This window comes from Carassius gibelio, chromosome A2, assembly GCF_023724105.1.
Source record: "Carassius gibelio isolate Cgi1373 ecotype wild population from Czech Republic chromosome A2, carGib1.2-hapl.c, whole genome shotgun sequence".
In the NCBI taxonomy this organism is placed as follows: Eukaryota; Metazoa; Chordata; class Actinopteri; order Cypriniformes; family Cyprinidae; genus Carassius; species Carassius gibelio.
In genome coordinates this window covers 30,368,544-30,394,251 of record NC_068372.1, presented here as the reverse complement: position 1 = coordinate 30,394,251, position 25,708 = coordinate 30,368,544, and the positions used below count along the sequence as shown (strand labels likewise).

General features: G+C 34.2%; 1 protein-coding gene across 2 annotated transcripts in view; it reads right to left on the bottom strand.

The window, feature by feature from the left end:
• Positions 1 to 768: 768 nt before the first annotated feature.
• Positions 769 to 25,708, bottom strand: part of LOC127938530 (leucine-rich repeat and immunoglobulin-like domain-containing nogo receptor-interacting protein 3) — a 45,469-nt gene continuing 20,529 nt past the window's right edge. For both annotated transcript variants that reach the window (XM_052535199.1, XM_052535209.1), the window contains 3 exons: positions 12,515 to 13,011; positions 10,881 to 11,296; positions 769 to 8,589 (listed from right to left, as the gene is read on the bottom strand). In XM_052535199.1, coding sequence (XP_052391159.1) covers positions 7,662 to 8,589; positions 10,881 to 11,296; positions 12,515 to 12,988 — 1,818 coding nt within the window. In that variant the 5' untranslated portion in view covers positions 12,989 to 13,011 and the 3' untranslated portion in view covers positions 769 to 7,661. The remainder of the gene's footprint in view (positions 8,590 to 10,880; positions 11,297 to 12,514; positions 13,012 to 25,708) is intronic.

Here is a 25,708-nt window from a genome sequence, read left to right as displayed (position 1 = left end):
AATAAATCAGAATATTAGAATGATTTCTAAATGATCATGTGATCGACTGATGTTACATGTGACACTGAAGGCTGGAGGAATGATGCTCAAAATTCAGCTTTGCATCACAGGAATAAATTATTTTATTAAAGTATATTCAAATAGAAAACTATTATTTTAAGTTGTAATAATATTTCACAATATTACAGTTTTTTCTGTATTTTTGATCAAATAAATGCAGGCTTGAGCAGAAGAAACTTCTTTCAAAAACATTAAAAATAGTAATGTTTCGAAACTTTTGGTCTGTACTATATATAATAATATATATATATATTTAGTTTTTAAAGTAACTTTCAATAAAAGAACTTTCTTTTTTCTCGTCTCAGTACTAATATAAATGCTATTGCACTATTATAAAAAAATGCCATAATAACAATTAATATTTCCAATGATGAAACGCATTAATGCAATTCCATTGTGGTACGAAATTGCAAGACTACACTTAACTCATCAAAAATCCTGATGTAGCAGAATCTGTGTCCTTCATTCAGCACGTGTCCTTTCTCTAGGAGTGATACCTAAAATATTCTGGAGGGGGAAAATAATGTAAATATCATGGTTTCTTTAAAATCTGTTCTATTATTTGTGTGCATTTTTGAATTGTGAGACAACAATGATGTTGCTATATGGCCAAACCTTTTCAAAGAGGAAGGACTGGCCTCTTTTGTGCATGATTTCAATGCTGTTGAACAGATGCACGAACAGACAAATAACACCCAAGACAGTGAACAGGGTCAAACATGCTTTTATGAATCAAAAGCTCTTTGCTCTTTTTTACAAGACAAACAGTATAAAACAAACATATGCATAGAAAACAACAGATAAACAAAACAACATTCATACACATTATAATGGACGAGACCGGGCTGCTGTGAGATTGGACGGAAACAAACTAATCGAGTTGAAAACTGCCTTTTCTGTAAACCTCCTGGAAGGTTTAGCAAAGGTTAAACACACACATGAAGAGCGAATTAAAGTGACGTGCATGAAAATGACACACCGACTTCAAATATCAACGATATGGCAATGATATCTGAGCTCGATAACGCTTTATTAATGCCCACAACTCTTCCTCTCTGACATCTCTGAACTATAGATAGATGAAGAGTATACACAAGCAAAAGACAAGAATATATTGCTTTCTACATTAAGAAGCTTTGCATGATTAGGCTCCTATGTGTCTCATGCAATACCTGAAATATTCACAAACTGTGAAACATCTCACGAGATTATGGCTCATATTCAGACAGTCAAACACCGTTCCCATCCAATCTCATAGCCAGCAATAAAGACATCCGGTGAAGTACAGGGATGCGTTTACGGACCGAAATGTCATAACGTGTAAAGAAGGCATGCACAAATCCCAAATGGATGCTTTCTGAAGAACAGCACTCCTAGTTAATCACAAGTAGAAATATGAACAACTGTCGAGTTTAAGACACGACACCCTTTTCTTTTCACACACATTTAACTCTAAAAATTCTGCGTCATACAGCACTAACACTAATTTAGTTTTTCTTATCCGAGTACGGTCCACGGAAATGGAGTTCATGAGAGTTTTCGGTAGAAAAGCCTTTAACAGTGACATGTATTATGAGACTAACAGTCATATTTATATCTGCATAAAATTATTCTTGAGCACATGGCAGGTGAAGAGCTTCAAAACTGAAGGATGGAGGGTCTCAATGTTTTGGTGTTTCACCACTAGATGGCAGTGACGTCACGTGATAAAATCACCCCAGAGCACACATGCTCCAAGCATGAAATAAAATAGAAGTATAGATCACCTAGAACTACAATATATCTCTCTCTCATGTGAGTTTTATGTGTTAAATGATTGAAGAGCGTTGTTAAGACCGCCATATTTAACTCTCATCAGCATCAGTAGCACTTTTATACAATGGATATGACACTAATGACCCACATGTGTGGTATATGGGTCAGAACCATTGCTGTATAATAAGAGCAGTTTACACTTATGTGAACTTCAGGTGTTTTATTAAAAGAGTCCGTTTTTATTTAAAGCTGCGGAAGGGAACTTTTGACGCTCTCGCGGTTAATAAACAGAACTGCTTGCGTCTTGCGGAAGAACATCGTAGCCGGAACTACTTCTCTCTGTTTATGTCTATGAAGAATCACAAAGGTACTGGGTTACTCCGCCGCGGTATTCCGAAGCAATCTAAAATAGTCCGAATATAAACACTTATTATAGGTGTACCCTAGTGATTCAGGACAAGCTAAAAACACGGTTTGGAGAATGGATTCATGGTGTACTCGCTTATTATATACATTTTTCTACATTTTGAACACAAACAAAGTTACAGACCACAGCTCTGATTGGTTGTTTCTTAACGGGAGCGATTGAGTTTCTGCAAATAGCAATAGGACACTGGGAGGAGCCAGAGGAGATTGATTTTTACACAGATTATCTGTCTCATATTCTACTGTCAGGACATAATGACAGGTTTAATAAATATGTAAAAAATATATTTTGACAAAAGTTCCCTACTGCAGCTTTAAGAGATGCTCTAAATTAGAGTGTAATGTGGACGGGTCCTTTGGATGTGAATTAGGGTTTTCTGTAAAACAAAAGCGTGTTTGTGAGAATCAGACCAGACTGAGAAGGGACCTAGTTTCTGTTCCACAACATGTATTAATCACAAAGAAGATCCCGTTTGAGAGCGGATGAGCTTTTATTGGACATGCTATCTTTGATATGAAGAAACGGCACGGGGATGATGTGAGAGAGCGGCTGTGTTCAGAATAATATTTCTAAAATGCAAAGAACCCAGATTGCAACCTACTGCATTTACTCATATGTACAGTACACGACAAGCACACGGTGGAAAACCCGACAACGTAGCACCGTTTAAAACATTTATCACTGCACATACAAAAAAAATAAAATAGATACATATGCAGTATACACACAGCGCAGTGTGCTAGTATTCTGAACACAGCCCGAGTAATTGACCAGAAACTGGTTTAGAGAAAACCAAGAGAAAAGCGTAAAACATTTCCAGCGTCTCCATTTCTCTTGGTGCTTGAATGTTGGCAGATGTTTGGTGGTTGTAATGCAGCTCTGAGAGAGAGACAGCGAGGCCTGGATGAACGTGTGATTGACGTATTGCTGTTCCAGACATTTCATACATGATCACACACAATCACAGATTCTTGCGCAAACGCCGGAAGCTGCGTGTTCAAGAGCTGAGCATCATTCAGAACCGAGTTGAGATGCTCTTAAGCATTTTTGAGATGCAAGGGATGCTAAATTGTAATGAAGTTACAGTATGAATTTGCTACAAAACAACATATTTTGAAAGCATTAGATTAGCAACGTTTCAAATGCCACCTATGGAATTATTTTTTCTTTTAATTTACAGGTATTATATTTAATTAGTTAACTTTAGTTTTATTGCAGGGTGGTAGTGAGGACTTAAAATGAAAACTAAACTATTACTTGAATTGCCAAAAAAATGCATGATTTAATTTGGTGCAAGTTGACATAATAAAATAACCAAAACTAGAAAATTGCAAAAAAAAATATAAAAGAAATATATAAAGAATATAAACTTTTAAAGATTTTTCTCTATTTGGTTGAGACTTGGTATGACTATTAAATACTCATAGTTAATTGAAAACTGAAATGCAACTAAAAGCTACAAACTCAAAACTTCAAGTTGCAATTCCACTAAAAATTCTCAAATTCTGAATTTCGCTCATCTTGCATCAGGCATTTTAGAAACAATGTGGGTTAAATTCAGAGAAGGGTACAAACATGTTACACTTTACAGATCCTTTCTGATTTAAACAGCGGACTCAGTCCATCGTCCGGTTCATGAATGCGTTGGGGTTGTTGGGAAGGAAGGAGGTTAAGAGGAAGCCCGGCTGAGCCTCCGTTCTCTCGTTCTATCATCACCACACCTAAACACAGTGACTGACTGCACGGCTAGAGGCTAACGCTAACAGAAAGAGCTAAACTAAAACAGTTCAACCCATCAACAACATCGAATCACAGGCCACTGTAGACAACATCTACTGTACTCACACGAGCACGACTCCAACCTACGACTGTGGATGATGTCGGCGAGGTCTGAGGACCACGGGCGAACCAAACAGCGAAGGGTCACAAAACCTGATATGTTTACTTCACCTCGTCCAGACCAGACCAGAAAACAGTCAAACCGGCTGGACGTCACGCTCTAGTCTTATGTCACTCTGTGTTTCTTAACAAAGTGGATGATATCATAAAGCGGAGTCCTATCAAGATTAAAGCAACCTCTTACTGTCATCACAGATTACACCGATCATTAAAGAGCCATGTTACTGATATATAGATATTAAGCATAACTAGCGTCACTCCAGGACTCTTATGTAAGTCAAGCTCAATGGAGCATCACACATTCAGTCTGTGACGGTCTGATAAACCATCATTATTATTGTTTCAGTAGAAGACAACAGCAGTTATTACGCAGTTGATAGTAATGAGTGATTATAGGAACTGTAACATTTCCTAATCTTCTTTACGAAGAAGAAAAAAAAATACTATTTTAGTCTTTCAACTTCAAAATTTGAAGCATAATTCAATGTGCATCTTGCGATTTCTTTTAATTATTTGAGAAATGTATTAGTCATTTCTAAATGAAAATTGCTTCTACATCAAATGTATTTCGGGGTGCACTATAAAACAACAAACAACACACTTAGATTTTTAATTTTGCATGCCATTGGCTTGTGTTTAAAGCTTTTTTTTAATTATTATTATTATACGTTTTTTTTTTAGATACTAATTATAGTTTTGAATTCCTTTTTATATCTTTCATTTTAATTTCAGTTAAAGTTTTTGCCATTTTGATGTATAAATGTAATTTTTTTATTAGTTACAGGAGTATAGTTTTTATTCGATTTTATTTCAGTTTTAGTTATTTTATTCATAAATTCAGACTAAATGAAAATTACAAATTTGGTTTTTAACATTTTACTTTTAATACATTTCAATTCTTGTTTTTTTTCTAGTAACACATGCTTAATGCTTTTAGATTAAGTAGTTATAACCCAGGTGTAGTAGGTGATATCCAGCAGATTTGACTGTGTTTCTCATATTGCACACACACTCCAGGACAGGTGAGTCTAAATTACAACATTCTTCATTTATGGCTCTTGTAGATAATTGGTTAACTCATCTGTTCTCAACACCAGCTGTCGGTTATTAGATATGCATGATGCACAGATAAGTTCGTCCTCAAATTTAACAATGCATCTTCTCAGAAACATTGCATGTTGAGCGGCTCCGGTGTTGAAAACAGATTCTGTCGTGATTTCAATTAACGTGTTTAAAACACTAAAGAAAAGACACAAAGTAGTACAATAACTCATTGCAAACAAATGATCTGAATATAATAAACACAGAATACCCTCTACAGTCAAAGACACGTGGAGTAGATGGGCGACATGAATTCATGTCCATCTTAGTGGTCACCAGCCAGGGACCCTCCCTCATTGAGACCCAGTCGAGGGGGGGGGGCGGATTTGGGAAATGACATGGGGGTTCGGACTGGGCAGGAGAAGCAGAGACGGTCACACACCGGCCGCAAAACGCAAAGAGCATCAGGACGAGAGAAAACCATGCACCATATGCATTATTGTGTCCATGCTAATCTATATACTGTATATAATGTGCAATAGAAACAGAAAATGAATTCACAGTGAAGCACTATAATAACACTAGTTAGTCATAAATGCATGAATGAGGCTGAGTACAAAAATAAAATATGCAGTTATTGCAAACGGAATATGATTCAAAGTGCACTATTGTGTATGTAAACCTCGTGTAAATATATGGCTCTAGAGTGTGTGTGTGTGTGTGTGTGTGTGTGCATGTTTCTCTGTGTTCCTGACGTCTAGCGGATCCGACAACAATGCAGCCTCCCCCCATGAAGGCCAGCGTGTTGTCGGCTTGTGCACGGACCGAGGCCGAACGAGGGGGATTGTGGGTAAGCGGCAACCCTGACCTCATCCGACCCCTCGTCAGCCCGGTCCAGGCTCGTTAAAAGCAAAAGCTGATGCCGGTGCGTTTTTCCCAACTCACACAGATGCTCATCGCAGAGCCAAGTTAATGCTGGAATGACTCGTTTGATAGTGTTTGCATGCTTGTTTGTTTGTGCGATGCAGAACAAACGTTATTACAGTTTGCAAAATCAGGTATAATTTAGTGGTTTGGTGAAAGTGGGCGTCGCATTAGAGTGCATTATGGAAATCAACTCAGCTTTGTTTGTCTCTAAATGACTATGCTAATTAGCTTACTCTAAAGAGAAAAATTACACGCCATTACTTCTCATCCAGAGACGACACTGCGGCTGATTCTAGAATTGTAATTTTCTCTGTGAAGGGAAAGCGGTTCGTGCGTAAAACTGCGGATGCAGATCTGAGGTTTCCCCAATTGACAAAAAGTGAGAAAAAGTCACCATTTGTTCGAGTATTTTTTAACCAGCAGCTGCAGCAGAAAGGCTGTGAGAACAAGAGCGCAGTGTTATTACCATTAACTAAGATTATTTTTAAAAAAAATTAAAAAAAGTACATTACCTGAATTTAAGTTGAAATACAAAAACTACTGAAAATAAACTTAAACTAAAAATTAAATATACATATTTTACAAAAAGAAAAATAGAAATAATTAAAATTTAAAATGAGTAAAACTGACAAAAACAGATGCAAAATTATTAAATATAAATGTAAATATATTATTAATAATAGATTAGATGAAATAAAATAAGATAATAGTAAAATAAGATAATAATAATAATAATAATAATAATGTCTTTATTTTACTAATAAAAAAAAAGTAAATCAAAAACACATAGCACAATTAATAAACCTTTAAACTATAATAAAAAAACAATATATATATACATTTTTGTTAAGTTTAAGTTGAAATACTTAAACCACAAAAAGCTGAAAAGAACTAAAAACTAAAATGAACATATTTAAAAAACAAAATAAATAAATAAAACTTCCAAAAACCTTCAAAATAATAAAAAAATAACAAAAAAATACAAATCTCTAACTCTATTTTCAATAAAACCTAATAAATAAAAGTGACAAAAACCTACAATAAAATTACTTTAACTAAAAGTCTATATAAGTCACACTTTTTGTCATAGTTTGGCTGGTCCTGCGACTTATAGTCAGGTGCGACTTATTTATGAAAATGAATTTGACATGAACCAAGAGTTCACATTACCGTCTCCAGCCGCCAGAGGGCGCTCTATGCTGCTCAGTTCTCCTGTAGCATACACTGAAGACATAGAGCGCCCTCTAGCGGCTGGAGAAGGTAATGTTTTCTCTTGGTTCTTGGTTCTAAATAAATGCATCTAATAGGCCAGTGCGACTTATATATGTTTTTTTTTCCTTGTCATGACGTATTTTTGGACTTATACTCAGGTGCGACTTACAGTCAGAAAAATACGATATATATAAAATCTTATATTAATGATACTAAAATAACACTGCGCGGTCCTCACGTTTCTGCGGTCATACGGCGTGTGTATTCTGCGATTCAGCACTGTGTGTGTGTTAGTGTTGGGCGTCTATGCTTCTCCCCGAGGACCCCTGGCTGCGTGGTTTCATATCATCTTCATGTTGAACTTGCGCGTGGCTCCGGATGCGCTGGTGGTCACGGGTCCCTCGGTCTTCCTGAAGGAGTACTCCACGGTGAAGTTGTTCTTGCGCTGTCCTCGTCCTCGGCTCCACACGAACAGCAGCAGGAAGCAGAAGAGCACCACGCCCAGGAACGTGATGCAGCCCATGGCCGTGGACACCAGGATGGTGGTTAAATCCAGCGTGAACTTGAGGAAAACGCGCGTGCTGTTGAGCCCGGTGTCGTTGAAGTCCACCGCGTACAGCGAGCGGTTGGCGAAGAGCCCCGGATCCACCAGCTGGCCTTTGACGGTCAGTGTGGCGAAGTAGGTGTCGTTTCCGCCGGCGTTGCTGGCGATGCAGATGTACGTGCCGCTGTCCGTGACCTGCGCGTAACGGATCTCTAGCGTCCCACCGGGGAGGACCGTAATCCTGCCATTGCTCTTGGAAGTGATCCTCCGTCTCTGAGGTGAAATCCAGATGATTGCCGGCGTCGGCTCGCCTTCGGCGCGGCACAGGAACGACACCGGCTGGCCTTCGTGAGCGGTCACCTGCTGCAGCTTCCGGTTGCGGATCTTAGGCTTCTGGCAGGTGAAGTAGTCGAATAACGCCGAATCGGTGAACATGCTAAGCAGGTATCCCTGCACCTCCGGGGGTCCGGCGCACACCGGCATCTTCCCGTCGAAGTTTAAGGTGCGCCTGCGCTGCAGGATCCACAGCAGACGACAGTCACAGGACAGCGGGTTCCCGTCCACACGGAGCGTCTCGAGGCTGTTGACCGAGTGGAAGGAGCTCTCCTCCAGAGTCACCAGATCATTGTTGGACAGGTTCAGGACCCGAATCTGACGCAGACCCCCCAGAGCGTGAGGCTCCACCGTGAGCAGGTTGGTGCTGACCATGTGCAGCTCCTTCAGTCTGAAGAACAAGGACAGCTTTATTAGTACGACTGCAGTTAATTGAGTAAAATGTTTGACAGCACCTGGATGGAAATGGACCACGTTTATTAAATGCATAATATGGTTAACTATAATAATGTTTGATTGAGAGTCTCTCCTTGAGTTTTTCTCTGCACGCACAATATTTCGACTAGGGTTATGCCAATATCGAATTTTCCTGTTGCAATTAATTGCTAATGATTTTATCATAGTATACGCTTTTATCACAGTATTGAAATTTAGTTGGTCGTAATACAGTATAACAGGTTAAATAGCTTTTTTCTTATAACAAAAATAAATGAACATTTAAAGACAAAGCAATACAGAAAGATATATAAAGTTTAAAGTTTTAAACAGATTAGAAGTGCAAAAGAACTATAAAGACCAATATGTATCACTTTACACTATGATTAACTTATTTAATGCATTAACATTCACAATAGCTACATTTGCTACATAAGTAATTAATCTTTGTTAAAAAAGAATACTAAATCTTTAAATTACACAGATACAATTTTCAATTTTATAATATTTATTAAATATTATTAAATATTAGAATACCTAAGATTAATGAATGCTGGCAGTTTATGTTAACTAATGAAGCCCTAATGTAAAGTGTAACTGAACAATAAACAATCAAAACACTTTCAAACAATATCTAGTGCATTTTGTTGTCCAGATTAAAATGGAAAAAATAAAAGTTTGAAAAGAAATAGCATATTAAGTCTAAATACTAAAGTAACTAGCGAATACACAAATCTGAATGGGGATTTAAAATTATTTAAATATGTTTTAGAAAGTAAGAGCGGCTGCTTTATTTATGGGGTTTCCAGGGTAATAGCTGAATTTTCTGCAGTTTAGCGCCATCTGCTGTCAGAGAGTGAATGTGCTTTCATTCAGCTATCTCTCACATGTTTCCCCATGTGCTTCTCATGCTTGCTTGTTTACATCAGAGTATAATTTGTAATATATAATTATTCACGGTATTTAGAAGTGCCCACGATAACAATATCGTGCATATACATTACAGTGATTGCATTACCGAATACCGGAACATGTCTAATCTGGACTAGCCTGAAAAACACTGTTTTAACATTATATGCATGCATTTGACTAGCCTGAAATCTAATTGCTAAAACCGAAAAGGACTGAAAACAAGTACAAATTAATTACAAAATGAAAATGTTAATTTTTTTTACATTTTAAATATGAAAAAAAAATGAAACTGTAAAAACAATTATTTATATAAATGTTATAATATTAATAAAACCGATATAAAAAAAAACTCTGACAAAAATGATTAAATAAAATATAAAATAAAAATGAATTCAAATGGCTATATATATATATATATATATATATATATATATATATATATATATATATATATATATATATATATATATATATATATATATATATATATATATATAAATGACTGAAACTAAACTAACTAATAACTAAAATCAACAACACAGAAATAAAATATTTTTTTACCAAAAAAAAATGAAAACCAGAAAATTAAAATTAAAAATTAAACAGACCTTTAAAAAAACTAAAAGCTACCAATATTCCAAAAATGACTAAAAAGTAAATAAAATAAAACAAAAAATACTATATGCATAATCAACTTATATATCATTGCTCTTTTTGTTGTTTTTGATTGCTTCCACTGTCCTCATTTGTAAGTCGCTTTGGATAAAAGCGTCTGCTAAATGTATAAATGTAAATGTAAATAATAAATTTGAAAATAAAAAAAGAGAAATAAAAATAAAAAACTGATTTAATAAAAATGACAAAGTGATTTAAAATATGAAAAAAAAACTGTCTAAATTATTACAAATAATTATAACAATTACACCAACTATTTTATAACCAAATTCAATATGTAAAACCGCAAAATTACTAATATGAAAAATACTACATATATTTAGTAGTACAATACTATGTATTCCTTCCTTTCCAATCTAGTTGTCTAATAAACCTGGAATTGCACTGTATATTAAAAAGAATTGGCTCTTTGATGAAATGCTTTTGTTTTCCCTTTGGATTCAAGAATTTAAGAAATGCATAAATACAGTTTGTTAGCATCATTTCTAAATAAACCTAATTAATTGTGAACATGACACGTTAAAGTTAAGTAACCCTGTCAAACAGTTACAGTTTTTTTTCATGAAAGCACAGATTGTAGGGATTTAGGGAGGGGGTCTCTGATGTGGATGAATGGTCAAATGACATGCAGGTAAGCATATAAACTACATGTAAACCGGCCTGATGAGGTCTCGAAAGGCCCAGGACTCGAGCGTGGAGATGGGGTTGTAAGAGAGGTTCAGGGCCGTCAGGTAAGCCAGGTTCCTGAAGGAGGCCGACGGCACCGAGCTGATGTTGGTGTTGGTGATGAAGAGCCAGGACAGATTGAGACCCTGGAAGCTCAGCGGAGAGATGTACTCCAGGTACGGCCAGCTGTCGATCTCCAGGCCTCTCAGCGCAGACAGCTTGCGGAAGTTCTGGTCCTCGAGGGCCGAGATGCTGAGGTGCCGCAGTCGCAGGGTCACCAGGTTACGCAGGTAAGACAGAGTCTGGCCCGATACAGAAGTCAGGTTGCATCTCTCGATGGTCAGATCTTCCAGACCGATCAGTCCTGAGAAAGCCTTGTGAGAGATGTAGACCAGGTCATTGTCACCCACCTGGAGAGTGAGCACAGATTGGTTAGTACAACAACAGTTCATTTGATTTTACAAAAGCACAAAATGAGGAGACAGAGCAAGCTTACAAACAAAAGCACAATATAACGACTAAAAGAAAGTGAATCTGAAGAACCAGTTGCTTCTTAAAATGTTCTCCAGAACACATGCACAATATCTGTTCCTGAATAAACCCAATTTGTGATTTTAATGCTAATTTGACATGTAATCTTGACGATTTCATAAAAAACGATTTAGCATATGAAGCTGTACTATCATGTTAATTCCCAAAACTACTGTGACAATTAAACACATCAGATGTAAAATACTTACTTGAATGACGCGGCATTTTTGTCATTTCTGTTACTTTTTTTTAAATGTCTACATAGTTTTCATTAATTAATAATTTAGTTATGCTTGTCATTTTTATTATTATTTTTAAAATGTCTATATAATTTTGTATTTATTTATAATTTTTAAAATAAAATAAAGTTTTTCTAGTTTATTTAATTTCAATGTATGTTTTAAATGGCCATGAAAATGGTTAACTAAACATTTTTTGTAACTTGAAATAAAATAAATGTTAACTGAAGTAAAATGAACTATACAAGATGCATTTTACTTTAGCATATTTTTTTTATTTTAATTTAGTTTGACTTGACATACTAAAATAACTAAACTGGAATATATATATATATATATATATATATATATATATATATATATGAATGAAGAAATTACTAAAACTTATTTACTTAATTAAGTAAAATTAATTTAGTAAACCTTAATTACTTAAATTAAAATAAGGTATCGTATATAATTATATAATGCCATGTCAGCATCAAAGGCTATTTTTAATGGAAAAAAAAATTATAATAAATATAACAAAACACAATAAAAAACAACAAACAAACAAACTCAAGTTCTTTAAATTAAAATAAAAATTTAACAGCTATTTAATATTAATAACAACTATTGCATTGATAATAAAATAACTTTCAGTGTTCATTTTAGTTATTTTAGTACATCAAGCTTAATGAAAATGCTAAATGTTGCCTTGGAAACTAGTTAAAATAAAATTGTATGCATTTTGAACAAAAAAATTTATATATATACACACACACATATATATACATAAATACATACATTTTGCTTCAGGAAACACTGTCCCTGAAAGAAAAACAAGTTGGCCTCAGAGTGAACTGACTTATAGGGACTAACCTCCAGGTTCTTGAGACTGCGCAGGTCCTGGAAGGTGTAGTCCAGCAGGATGACGATCTTGTTCTCACTCAGGTCCAGTGTGGTGAGGTTGGCCAGCCGTGCGAAGGCTCCCATGGGCACGAGCTTCAGCTGGTTTCCTCTGAGTCTCAGCGTCCGCAGGGCTTGCAGGCTGGCGAAGGCGTTGGGCTCCAGTGTGTTGATCAGGTTCTCGCTCAGATCCAGCTCCTCCAGACGCGGGTACGGAGCCAGATCTCCTGGAGCCACCCAGCGCAAGCGGTTCCGGCTCAGATCCAGCAGTCTGGTCTCTGTCGGGATGCCCTCCGGTACACCAGACAGGCGCTTTCGCTGGCAGGATACGGAGCGAAGCTGCGCCGCACAGTCACAGCGAGGAGGGCAGCCTGTGCACGGGACGGCCGTCAAGGCCAGAGCCAGTCCCAGCCACCCCGGCCAGCCCAGGCCCCATAATGAAGCCATGAGCCTCCCTTCACTCTACACACCTGAGAACCACAGAGGAGTGGAGAACAAGGACAGAGAGAGAGAGAGGGAGATATTCTCATTATATACACAGAGTTAGACCCTTTTGACTCCACACAGAAACAGCAACGTGTGCGGCATGACATCACTTTGTTTTCAAGAGCTGGTGTGAATAAATATATATTCAAACTTAAAGAGACGGGATAGTCTGCGCATGACCTGATATTTTATTCGGACCCAGAATACAGCGAGATGAACATCACAGAGCTCTAAACTCTCCTGCAGTGTGTGTTTCATTCATACTCGACGCCAGAGGGCGCTCTCGCGCAGAAAGTCATATCAGGAAACTCCTAATATGGACAAAAGTGTCCAGCTATGGCTGTATGAAAACTGCTGTTTTCACAGGAAAACAGAAACTTATGGAAACACGAAGACAAATTATATATACGATCACGAAAATTTTTTTCAAGTAATCTCCAGCAGGTGATAAATACAGTATATCAACAAAACAGTGCTAATTAACTATTCTGTCTTATTATGTGATAAAAAGTGCTTGTAGTATATAAACAAATCATTATTATTTGTTATTGCCCAGCAGTTTTAGATTTCTAAGCTAATTAAAAGCTAGAAATTATAGAAAAATTTAAGTTGCCTATCCTACCAGTCAGAAGTTTTTGACCAGTAAGCTTGTTATTATGATTATTATTTTTTAAAGAAGTTTCTTCTGTTCACCAAGCCTGCATTTATTAGATCCAAAGTACAGCAAAATAGTAACATTTTTAAATATTTTTATTAGCCTATTTAAAATAGCGGTTTTCTATTTGAATATATTCCAAAATGTAATTTATTGAACATCCTGGATCAGTTTTTACGCTCTTCTTTACTCTTTTTTTATGTATTATAGAAGTATATGATCGGGCCTCGGTATCAGTAGATACTCTAAATAAATTGACTTGGACTCAGACTCGAGGGCAACAAAAAAAAATCGTCTTGGGACACCCCTAACGGAAATATGGTAAAACATGCTAGCAACATGTTAACAACATGCTAATCATGAGAGAGAGCAAAACGTTAACCACATGCTATTATTTTCAAAATGCTAACAGCATGCTGCTAATGCTAAAACATGCTAGCAACATGTTTATCATATCAAAACATACTGACATGTTAATTATGCTAAAAAGATAATAGCAACATGTTTATCATGTTAACATGCTAATAATACTAAAACATGCAAGCGACATGCTAATCGTGTAAAAAAAGTTAACATGTTAATCAGGCTAGAATCAGGTTAATCAGGTTAGACAAAGCTAATCATATGCTTTTGTTATCAACATGCTAACAGCATGCCAATCATGCTAAAAACATGTTAATCATGTCAAAACATGCTAACATGTTAATCATGCTAGAAAGATAATAGCAACATGCTAATCATGTTAGCAACATTTTAAAACCAAAATGCTACCAAAATGCTTATCATACTAACAAAATGCTAATAATGCTAAAACATGATAACAACATGCTAATCATGTTGAAAAAACTTGCTAATAACATGCTAGTCATGCAGATCATACTTAGAAATGCTGGCAACATGTTAAAACATGCTAGCAATGTGATAGCAACATCTACAACTGCTTCAAACTTTCAGGTTTAGAGTTCCCAAGCCAACGTCAAAGTTTGTTCACAAACCTTACTCACATCACTGTTTAATGCAGTGACATTCAGACATTTTTATTAAGTATTTTTAACAAGTGTCTAAATTAGTTCCAACGATGCCAGTCTAAAAACACAGAAACGTTGTTTCGAATAGCCTTAATACATGTTGCGTTCTGCTCACTGCACAGGTTCGTTAATCTGATCACGTAATCACCAGAGGATGTGTCTAGAAAATCATCCCTGAAATGCCCATAAAAACTCTTAGAGTATGTGAGGCCGAGCGTCGGCTGAATGTAAGTGGATGATTATGCATAACCTCCATTACATAAATGGGGTTAATATCTGGCATGCCTGCAGTTTTTCATCTCCACGTAAGAGAAGAACCGGCTCCACTGACTGGAAAAGCCAACAGTGCATACTAATACAGTGTTTGTCATCCTCACATGTTCTGATAATAGGACAGACTGCTGATGAATTGCACTCGGCTAGTTATATAACACTAATTCCAGGCTGAAAAATGCCACAAGAAGAAGTAAGTGAAGACTCTGATGGCCACATCAGACCGATCTTCATCACAACAGAACAGGAGACATGACACATCATGTAGGTGGTGAATTAACTGCAATGAGTCATTCAGAATCCAATACAACACAAACAACAGAGTCTGTAACATGCTTCTTATTTTCTAGGTTACACAGTTTCAGCATTTTAGTCACAGGCCTCAAAATCATAACGTTTATCATTTACTTTCTGTTCTGATTCCCGATGTTTGCTTTCATAATTCACCTCTAAAATGACCTTCCCTTTTTCAGCCAGAATCATCGAAACCTCTTAGTTTTCAAAATTAAATTCCAAAATCTTGTATGAAATTCCCATTTTTCATGTCTGCATCTACATATTTTTGTCTCGTTTCCCCCTTTAACATTCATAAATCAAACTTTTTACTTGAGCGAAATTACTTGAAATATTAAGTCTGTCAATAGGGTCATAAAAAAAACTTTATTTACTTAATTTTAAAATAATAATAATAATAATAATAATAATAATAATAATAATAATAATAATAATTTGATTTACATTATTTTTAAAGTTATTTGTTAGGATTAATGACAAAAATACTAATAAAATGTTCGAATTTTGCCTCCAATGAATAAAATCAAGTCTAATCATTGATCATTGTTGAAAATCATGTTATATATAAAAACGTCGCCGTTTTATAGAAGTAAAAAAAAATTTGTTGCAAGGTTATCAAAGTTAAACCACAAAAAAAAGAAAAAAAAAAAAAAAGATGGTACTTTAAATAAAATAAATGTTAACTGTAAAAAGAAATATATTATTTAAGTTACAGAACATTTCTTATTTTAACTATTTAGTTTAAAAATAAACTACTAAATTGACAAAAACCTCAAAAAAAAAAAAAATTCACATCAAATTCAAATGAAAAAAAATACAATCTAAAAATGAAACTTTCAGAAACTATATCAGTATCTCAATGGCACTAAAATAGCACTGTTGTGTCATCCTGGTGACTTGATGCACAGCTCAGTAATTCTCATTCTTTACAAATAATGCACTTGTATTAATACTCAAGTGAAGCGGTTGATTTTGCTGTAAGTGAGATGAATTCCAGACTGAACAAGGTGAATATATCAGCCGGCCGTAACAGGCAGATTTCATCAGGTTATCTGGTATCAGCGGGAGTGGGTGCTAATAAATGACACGGCTAATGTTTGTTTTTCTGTTATTTCCTGCACTGGCGCGCAGTTAAAGGTTGAGTCACTGGGCGCGGAGCCACTGCGCTTGGACACCGAAGCGAGGATTTCAGCCAAGAGCGTCTCATCTTCACGCCGGCCGAAAGTCAAACAGTGTCTGCGTCTGGAAGGAGCTCAGCAGGTCTTTGATTCGCATTAAACCTCCATCTGATGCACTTATAGAGGTTACAGGGCGGAGGAAGATATTCCTGTGATGCTATAATAGATTCAGAAATCATATAATGAAAAAGAAAAAGAAATCCAGTATATACAGTGCATTGCATTTATTGCATTTATACTGCATAATGGGATGCAATACTGCAGTGTGCTTTATTTTATGCATTCAACAAGTATTATACACAAAATCAATGCAGGGTTGTAAAGAAATGTCCTTCAAACTAATTCTAACATGCACACACACACACACACACACACACACACACCGACAGAGCAGCTGATGGTGCTTTTATCGAATGCAGATCTCCTGCGTGACGTTAGACACGCGTGTGGGAGGACATGAAGCGCCGTCAGCTAACACAGCTCCTGATTTATTGTGTATCAACCGTTTGATTTATAGAAAGAGCATCAGGCTGTGTGTGCAATGCAAATGCCATCATGCACTAACATTCAGAAATAAAAATGGCCAAACACAAACACGTCAGAGAGAGAGAAAAGGCACGGATTTATTTCACTGACATTCACCACGAGGCGTTTTCTGTCTGTCCGTCTTCTAATTTATGACCTTTCTTCTGAAAGCCTGGACGAAAGCTGACTCTGCAGGTTCTGGAGACGATTACAGTTTAGTACTGGACATGAAACAGGGCTACAGTCTGGGCTTTTATAACACATGGATCGATCACATGAAGGCAGTGACATGCTAAACTACCACTGCATCTGTTGGCTTCACTTGGCGATCAATAAAACGGGTGAAAAACAGCCTCGCAACTACAAAACCCTGGCAGCCAACCAGAGCTCAGGACTATTACAGGTTACAGGACTACTTTAAATATAATGAATAACTATTCGTCTGTCACACAACAAGACTATTTTAAGACTTATTTTAACTTTTGCAAAATGATGAAAAACTTAATAATAAGGATGAACACATAAAAACTAAAAAAATGCAAGGATAAAGCCTGCAAAGATTAAAAAATTTAATAAAAATGAAAATAAATTAAAGAAAAAACAGAAATGGGTCAAAGAATAAAGCCCACAAAGATTCCTAAAAAAGGAAATAAAATAATAAAAGAAAAGGAAAAAAATAAATACAAAATATTAAATAAATAAAATAAAATAGAAACAATTTTTACAATTTTTTTTAAAAGTAGTCCAAGGATAGATTAATTTTTTTTTTCAATAAATAAATTAACAACATAAATTAAAATATATAAAAAAGTAAAAATGAAATTAAAATAATATAAACTAAAAATATATATAAAAAATATTCACATATAATAATTCAACCATAAATGCTTGTTTAATAATAGTATAATTTAAAATTAGCACTCTTGACTGTATTAATGATAAAATGCAATGTTACCTGATGGTGCAAAAGTAGTAAAATTTTCCTCTACATTCAGATAAAGTTCAATCAAAAATGTTTTCTAAAAAAAAAAAGAGTAATAATGTGACAACTACCCACATGCACTGCTTTAGAGCAAATTCTTGGAGAACCAGACGGAGAAAGCTTTCAAGAAAGAATCAATGATCTTCAGTTCTGCACATTAAAACATCTCTGACCTGCTGTTTACAGTGCGTGAGGTTTACTGGAATTACTTTGCCAGAACTCTGTTCACATCCTAAAAGTGGAGCGACCGGCCGTCGTGGTGTTTGACGTGGAGATGCAGAAGAGCCGCTGTTAGTCTTGTTTACAAGTCCACAAACACACAGGCTTCAGTACGTTAATTAGTCGCCTCATTCAGAACCCAGCCACAAGAGCTTCACAACTAATGAATTCACAGCAGCCGACGGGGATCAGTTTCTGACCTCATTTCATTTATGTTAACACAGGAGATATTTATTCTAATATCTGTCAGAACCTTCATTAGATTGAGAAACACTTACTGAATTTCAAATTGGACTGAAATGGAAATGAATGTTTGCATTGGCTGAGAGGGATTTTCTGGATGTATGAAGGACTTTCGGTGTTATGTGATGCTACTGTGGTCAAGATGGGGAATGAGTGATATCTGAGTGAGTGGGGTCAAAGGTTAAGGAGCTATAGAGAGTTTTACATTATGTTAATGCATATGTAGTGTCACCCCCAAAGACTGTTCAAAAATAAAACAAAAAAATAAAAACATGAATAAAATTTTAATAAAAAAAAAAAAAATTATATACTATATTTTTTATAAAAAATTATAAAACAATGTAAAAAATTTAAAAAATAATAACTGAAAATATATTAAATATATATTAAATATATTTTAAATAAAATAAACATTAAATCTAAAATAAAAATTAATGAAAATTAAAAGACAGAAAATGAATGACAAAATTATAAATTATAAAATAAAATAAATAAATATATAAAATAAATTATATAATGTAATAATTATAAAACTAAAAATCACACAAAATAAAAAAACTAAGTAGCCCAAATAAAATGTGAAATAATAAAAATAAAAATACACCAAAACAACACAAATACATACTAAAATAAAAATAAAAAACATTTATTTTTAAATCTAATTTTTAATTTCTAAAAATAAAAATTTATTACAAAATAAATAAACATAAATATAGATCTAAATGAATTTTTTTTTTATATACATTTAATTATACCATAAATGCTAATTCAATAACAATTTAAACAAACCATTATTTAATAAGGATCTGTGGCAAAAAGAAAGCTTCTTTGTGAATACCAGCATGACTTCAGAAACCTGAAATATAGCACGAGTAATGAACTACTGTTATGATCCACAATGTGCTTCAGAGAATAATCACAGGCGTGAGTGAGTGTCTGAATTCTGCAGTTTGATCTGAATGTATTTCTGTTGCTCAGGTCTGTGGAAGGAGGTGGCCAGCAGCGAATCAGCGGAGGAAAGCATGTCTCGCCGCGAGGCTGTTTCATGCTCCGTGATTCATGAGACGGGTCAACACACTGCCACCACATCACACACGGCCCCGGGGCCCTAACACACACACACACACAGAGAGAGAGAGAGAGAGAGAGAGAGAGAGAGAGAGAGAGGGAGGATGTGCTATCAGTCTCACTATAAATGGAGCGAGAAACAAAAGACGTCAAAGAACCAGAAACAGATTGAGCTGTGAAAACGAATGGTGGTGAAGGTGTTTCTGTTTCTGCTTCTGCACAACAACATACGAGACACATCAAACTCTATAAACTCTAATATTAGGTCTCTAAAACCTCATTATACAATAGCTAATACACACACACACACACACACACACACACACAACCGCATTTCATTTCAATGCACCAAGCTGCTTTGGTAAAAGCCAAAACCATCTACAGATGCATTAAAGATCTATGCTTCTTTGTTCAACTGTGATTAATATTAATACATTTATTAAACATGGGTGTCATTCATTTATAATATTACTTTTTACAAACTCCAGTTTGGGTCACAAACAACAAAAATACAACTTAAAATAAAAAAAGATTAATTTACTAATAATAAAATGATAAGCAAAGAAACAAATAAATAAATAAAATATTTTACAATAATAAAAAAACAAATGCAATAAAATAAAAACATTTAAAAACAATATAATTTTTTTTAAATATTTTAAATAATAATGAAAACTAAATGAAACAAATTAATTAGTTAAAAGTAATAAATATTTAAAAAAATGAAATTTAAAAAATACATATAATTTAGAAAATAGAATAAAAGCAAAAATATTGTGAGCACAACTGTGTTCAACACTGATAATAATCAGAAATGCTTCTTGAGCAGTAAATCATCATATTATTCTGATTTCTGAAGATCATGTGACACTGAAGACTGGAGGAATGATGCTGAAAATAATAATACATTACACTTTAACACAGATTCACACAGAAGACAGTTATGTGGCGTCTTTGCGGCTCACGTCAAAGACACTGAAGTGAAACTTTCTTTATAAAGCAGGGCATGAGTTACTTTTGCGGCTCAAAATGAATGAATAAATAAAGCGGAGGTTCAAACGCAGATCTTCAAGCGTTCGCTGGGAGGAAGCAAACAGAATCTGTGACAAGTTAAACACAGTTTTCGTGACACGGGCGTAAACAAACCGCAAACATCACGACTGAGCTTGTACTGTTTTGGGAAATAACTACCATTCAGATGCACATTTCTGAGGGCATGCAATGGATTGTGACAAGAGACTGTGAGAGTGTCCTGCGCTCCCTAAAGAGACAACACACCCTCCAAACTCAAACCAACCCTCTGAGATGCTGCCTACCTAGTGAGCCACTTGACTGGCTCTATTTAGCTTATTTAATGAATACTGTGCCGTACAGACTGTTTACTGGCTTTAAATTAACTTGTGGATAAAATAACTGTAAATGTTATTATTTATTGTTATTTATAATATTGCTTTTGTGGCTCTTTTACAAACTCCAGTTTGAGTCATGCTTAAAAAAATAAAAATAAAAAACACTACAAATAATATATATAATTTACAAATAATAAAATGCTAAACAAATCAAACAGATAAAAATTAAAATATAAAAAATGCAATAAAATAAAAATAAAAACAAATAAAATTTTAAAATCATGTAATTTAAATATTTTAAATGATAATAAAAATTAAATTAAGCAAATAAAAATCATAAAAAAATAATATAATAAAAATAACTATATATTTACAAATAATAAAATGCTAAACACACAAATAAATAATACTAAAATATATAAAAAATAATGCAATAAAATCAAATCATTAAAGAAATTGTAATAATATAATTTAAATATGTTAAATAATAATTAGAATTAAATGAAGCAAATAAATATTATTAAAAAATAATATCATAAAAATAACTTTTGAATGTTAATACATATTTGATTAAAAATATCTTTTGACAATCTAATAATAATACATTTATTAAAAATTATAAACATTTTATAATTAACAATTATTTTTATATTAATAATATAATTGTTATTATTATATTATATATTATTGCTATTATTATTATTAACAAAAAACAACAAAAATTATACATCATTTAAAAGTAATCATGTAAATAATCATTCTCATGCAGAATAAAGTTGAGTTACTGTGAAACACATGAGCTCGTGGCTTTATTGTTGTTCAGTCACAGACGGCGTCTCAGTGTTTACTGTGTGTGATGAAAGCGGCTCTGAAGGTCACAGCAGAAGTTTGGAAAGACGCTGTAACCTTTCGAGCGCTGTGAAGGCAGTCAGGCACACGCCGAGGATCGCGAAGGGATTTCATCAACAATTCACAAACAGCACGAACATCAGCGTCTGAACAGACCGCTCCGCTTAACCTGACGAGCCTCAGAGGAGCACGCCTGTGATTAACCACAGCACAGAGACAGTGTGTGTGTGTGTGTGTGTGTGTGTGTGTGTGTGTGTGTGTGTGTGTGTGAGAGAGAGAGTCCCAGATCCACTGATAACTCTAACAAAACAAGACATGATTCTGCTGTGTGGAGGGAATGACTGGACCAGGGCTAATCAGCATCTAAACTCCTAATCAGTGGTGTTCGTTAACTTCATCTAGCATAACACGGAAATCACTTCTAAAAGGAGTCTTGATTTTTTTTTCTTAATAATTACTCAGTTTACCATCTTTGAATATCACATTTGTATTTTTTTTAAGTTATAAATGATCAATTAAATTATATTAAATTATAATAATATATTTTTTTCAACTGTTACAAATTTATAATAATTTTTTTTTATAATTACAAATTAATCAAAAATGATCATTTTTATATAATATATAATATATATTTTAATCACATTTTAAAAATAAATACAAATAAAAAACATAAAATATTTTAAAAATTAAAATAATTAAAAATTTATTAAAAAAATATTATTTTTTTTACAAATTTTTAAATTACAGCTTAATAATAAATAAAAAAAAAATATTTATTTGAATAATTTATAATATATCATTTTCTATCACATAATAAAAATAAATATTTTTTTAAACTAATTTAAAAATGTTTAAAAAATATAAATATTTTCAAATGAATTATAAATAAAAGGAAATAAAATTAAAATAAAAAATGTAAAAATTAATAATAAATTATTGTATATTTAAGAATCTTTGTGTGGTAAGAATTCTTAGCTAAATTAAGCTTTAAAATATACAAGAAAATATAAATGTAAATATGAAACATTGAAACATTCAAAGAAACGCATTACGCACAATAAACAAAAAGTGCTTTTAGTGTCTGAAGTGTTCCACAAGATTATTGCTGCATTATTGCTGTTTGATTATTACTGATGATGTCACAGACAGCTAATTTAAAATATTGATTATTATTATGGAGCATTGACTTTACTGACCTGCTGCTCTGAAATAGTTTTCTATGACTGTAATATTGGGATTTCTCCAATACAACTTGTGAGGACTTTAAGATTGAGATCTCTTTTTTTCCTGACCTTGCTGAAGGTGAACCTGTGTGTGTGTGTGTGTGTGTGTGTTCAGTGAGCAGGTTAGTGCACTTCAAAAGGAACATGATGTCGTTATGGGACTGGGACTTTACCATGAAAATTAGGCTGCAGGGGAAGATTCACACACACGCACACACACACACACACACACACACACACACACACACACGTCCTTGTCCTTGGTTTAATAGAGCAAACCAGATTTCACAGATGAACAATGTCATTATCTGTCCATTTCATAGCTTTCCATGTCTCTGCTGTCATGTGTTTTCATACGCATTAGACGTGTAGAGGAACGTCCGACCAAACAAATAAAGAGAAATAAACCCCTGAAATAGTACAGATGCAAAATAAATAAAAAAATTAAATAATAATAATAATAATAATAATTAAAAAAATAAAAAGCACTCTGTTAAAGCAAGAATAAAAATTAAAAAATATATTATAATAATAATTACAAATTAATAATAAACAATTCTATTTTACTAAAATAATTACAATTAAAAAAATTATAAAAAATTACAAATGTAAAAAAATTGCAAATTAAGAAATTTGTTAAAAATAACTGCAAAATAATTACAACATTATTAATAAATAAAAATGAATAATTAAAAAAATAAAAAGCACTCTGTTAAAGCAACAATAAAAAACAAAAATAATTATAATTATAATTACAAATTAATAATAAACAATTCTATTTTACTAAAATAATTACAATAAAAAAATAATAACAAATTAATTACAAATGTTAATTTTTTTTTATCAAATTAAGAAAGTTGTTAAGAATAACTGCAAAATAATTAAAACATTATTAATAAATGAAAATGCATAATAAAAAAATGAATTAATGTATTTGAATTATTATAATCATCACAAACCTAATGTCCTTACAATTACAAAATATATATATTTATATTTTATTATTATTATTATTATTTTACATACAGTATTACTGTACATTACATTTGAATTAATCAGGAATCCTTTGAAAATGCTTTGAAAATAAAGTAAAAAATTGTGATTTTAAGATTCCACACACACACACACACACACACACTCTCACACACTCTCACACACACACACACACACACACACACACACACACACACACACACACACACTCACTCTCTCACACACACACACACACACACACACACACACACCTGCTTGTCTGTGGGTTCATGTGTGCACAGGTCTGTCCCAAACTAGACCACAGGCCTAGACCGTTCCTTCACAGACGTATGCAGCGAGTTCGTGACTGTGAAGTTGGAGGATTACAGTCAGATTATCAGACACTCGCTCAGCTGTCAGCGGGTTTGGAAGAGCCCGAAGCTTGAAAGGGCTGCTTCTGGGATTAATTAGCCACATCGCTCGCTAATAAGAGCCATGCAGACGCCGCACAGATCCAGGTGTGACTAACAGGGATCAGACCCGCCAAAAAATGCATGTTAGGACGGTAACACACTGTAGATTTGTGTACTGGTGTATCGTTATATCATGATAATATCACATGGATGAGAATATGCATATGGATATTATATGCAAATAAGGTTATGCATAAAAAAATAGCCATTTTAAGCTTCATATATACTGTACGTACAGTTTTGTGAATCTGAAGACTTGTTAGCACGTGAAATCTTCCTTCTGCGATTGTTTTTAGGATGAAATCTGCGTTTTATACAGTCCATGAGGTCTCTGATCTGATACCAAGATCCAAAGTAATCAAAGATGATGAACTTATTTCATACAGAAAGTATTTGGTTCACTGAGCCGACAGTGACATGAAGTTATCAGTCAGAGCGGTTCTGGTTTCGCCTGAAGACGGAAGATATTTCAGGAAGCTCAGGGTCATTAAACACGAACCTCCCACCAGCAAACACAAGACGCAGATCTCAAAGAGAGAGTTAGACGAGTCCTCGCTGACGACCATTACACAACACGCACTGGAAATCCTGATAATACCAGAGAACCGGTTCAAACCGGAGCAGTCCAGCTCAGATCCAGAAGAACAGAGCATGCAGGAACTAGAAAGCACTCATGAAGCATCTTGTGCTCCACGCAAAGAGTCTCTGAGACATTTGTGTATGCAAAATGTATTTCTGTATTGTGAGACACTTACTAACGTATTTTCCGGACTATAAGTCACACTTTTTTTCTTGGTTTGGCTGGTCTTGTGACTTATAGTCAAGTGCGACTTATTTATCAAAATTAATTTGACATGAACCAAGAGTTCACATTACCGTCTCCAGCCGCCAGAGGGCGCTCTATGCTGCTCAGTTCTCCTGTAGTCTACACTGAACACATAGAGCGCCCTCTAGCGGCTGGAGACGGTAATGTTTTCTCTTGGTTCTAAATAAATGTGACTTATTGTCCAGTGCGACTTATATATGTTTTTTTTCCTCATCATGACGTATTTTTGGACTGATGCGACTTATACTCAGGTGCAACTTATAGTCTGAAAAATATGGTAGTAATCCTTGCTGAAAAAAATAAAATAAGTTTTTTTAACAATTTATAAAAGAGAGTTGGGCAAAAAGTCTTTAAAAGTCAATAAAACGTGTTCTAGACAGTAAAATTACTTCACCCCAAAAAAAAAAAAGATTAATAATAATAATTTAGATAATCTCTATCCGGGGTATTATAGTTTACTACAGCTAAAACCATAAAAATAAATTTATTTTAGCTACTTGAAATAAAATAAATGTTAACTG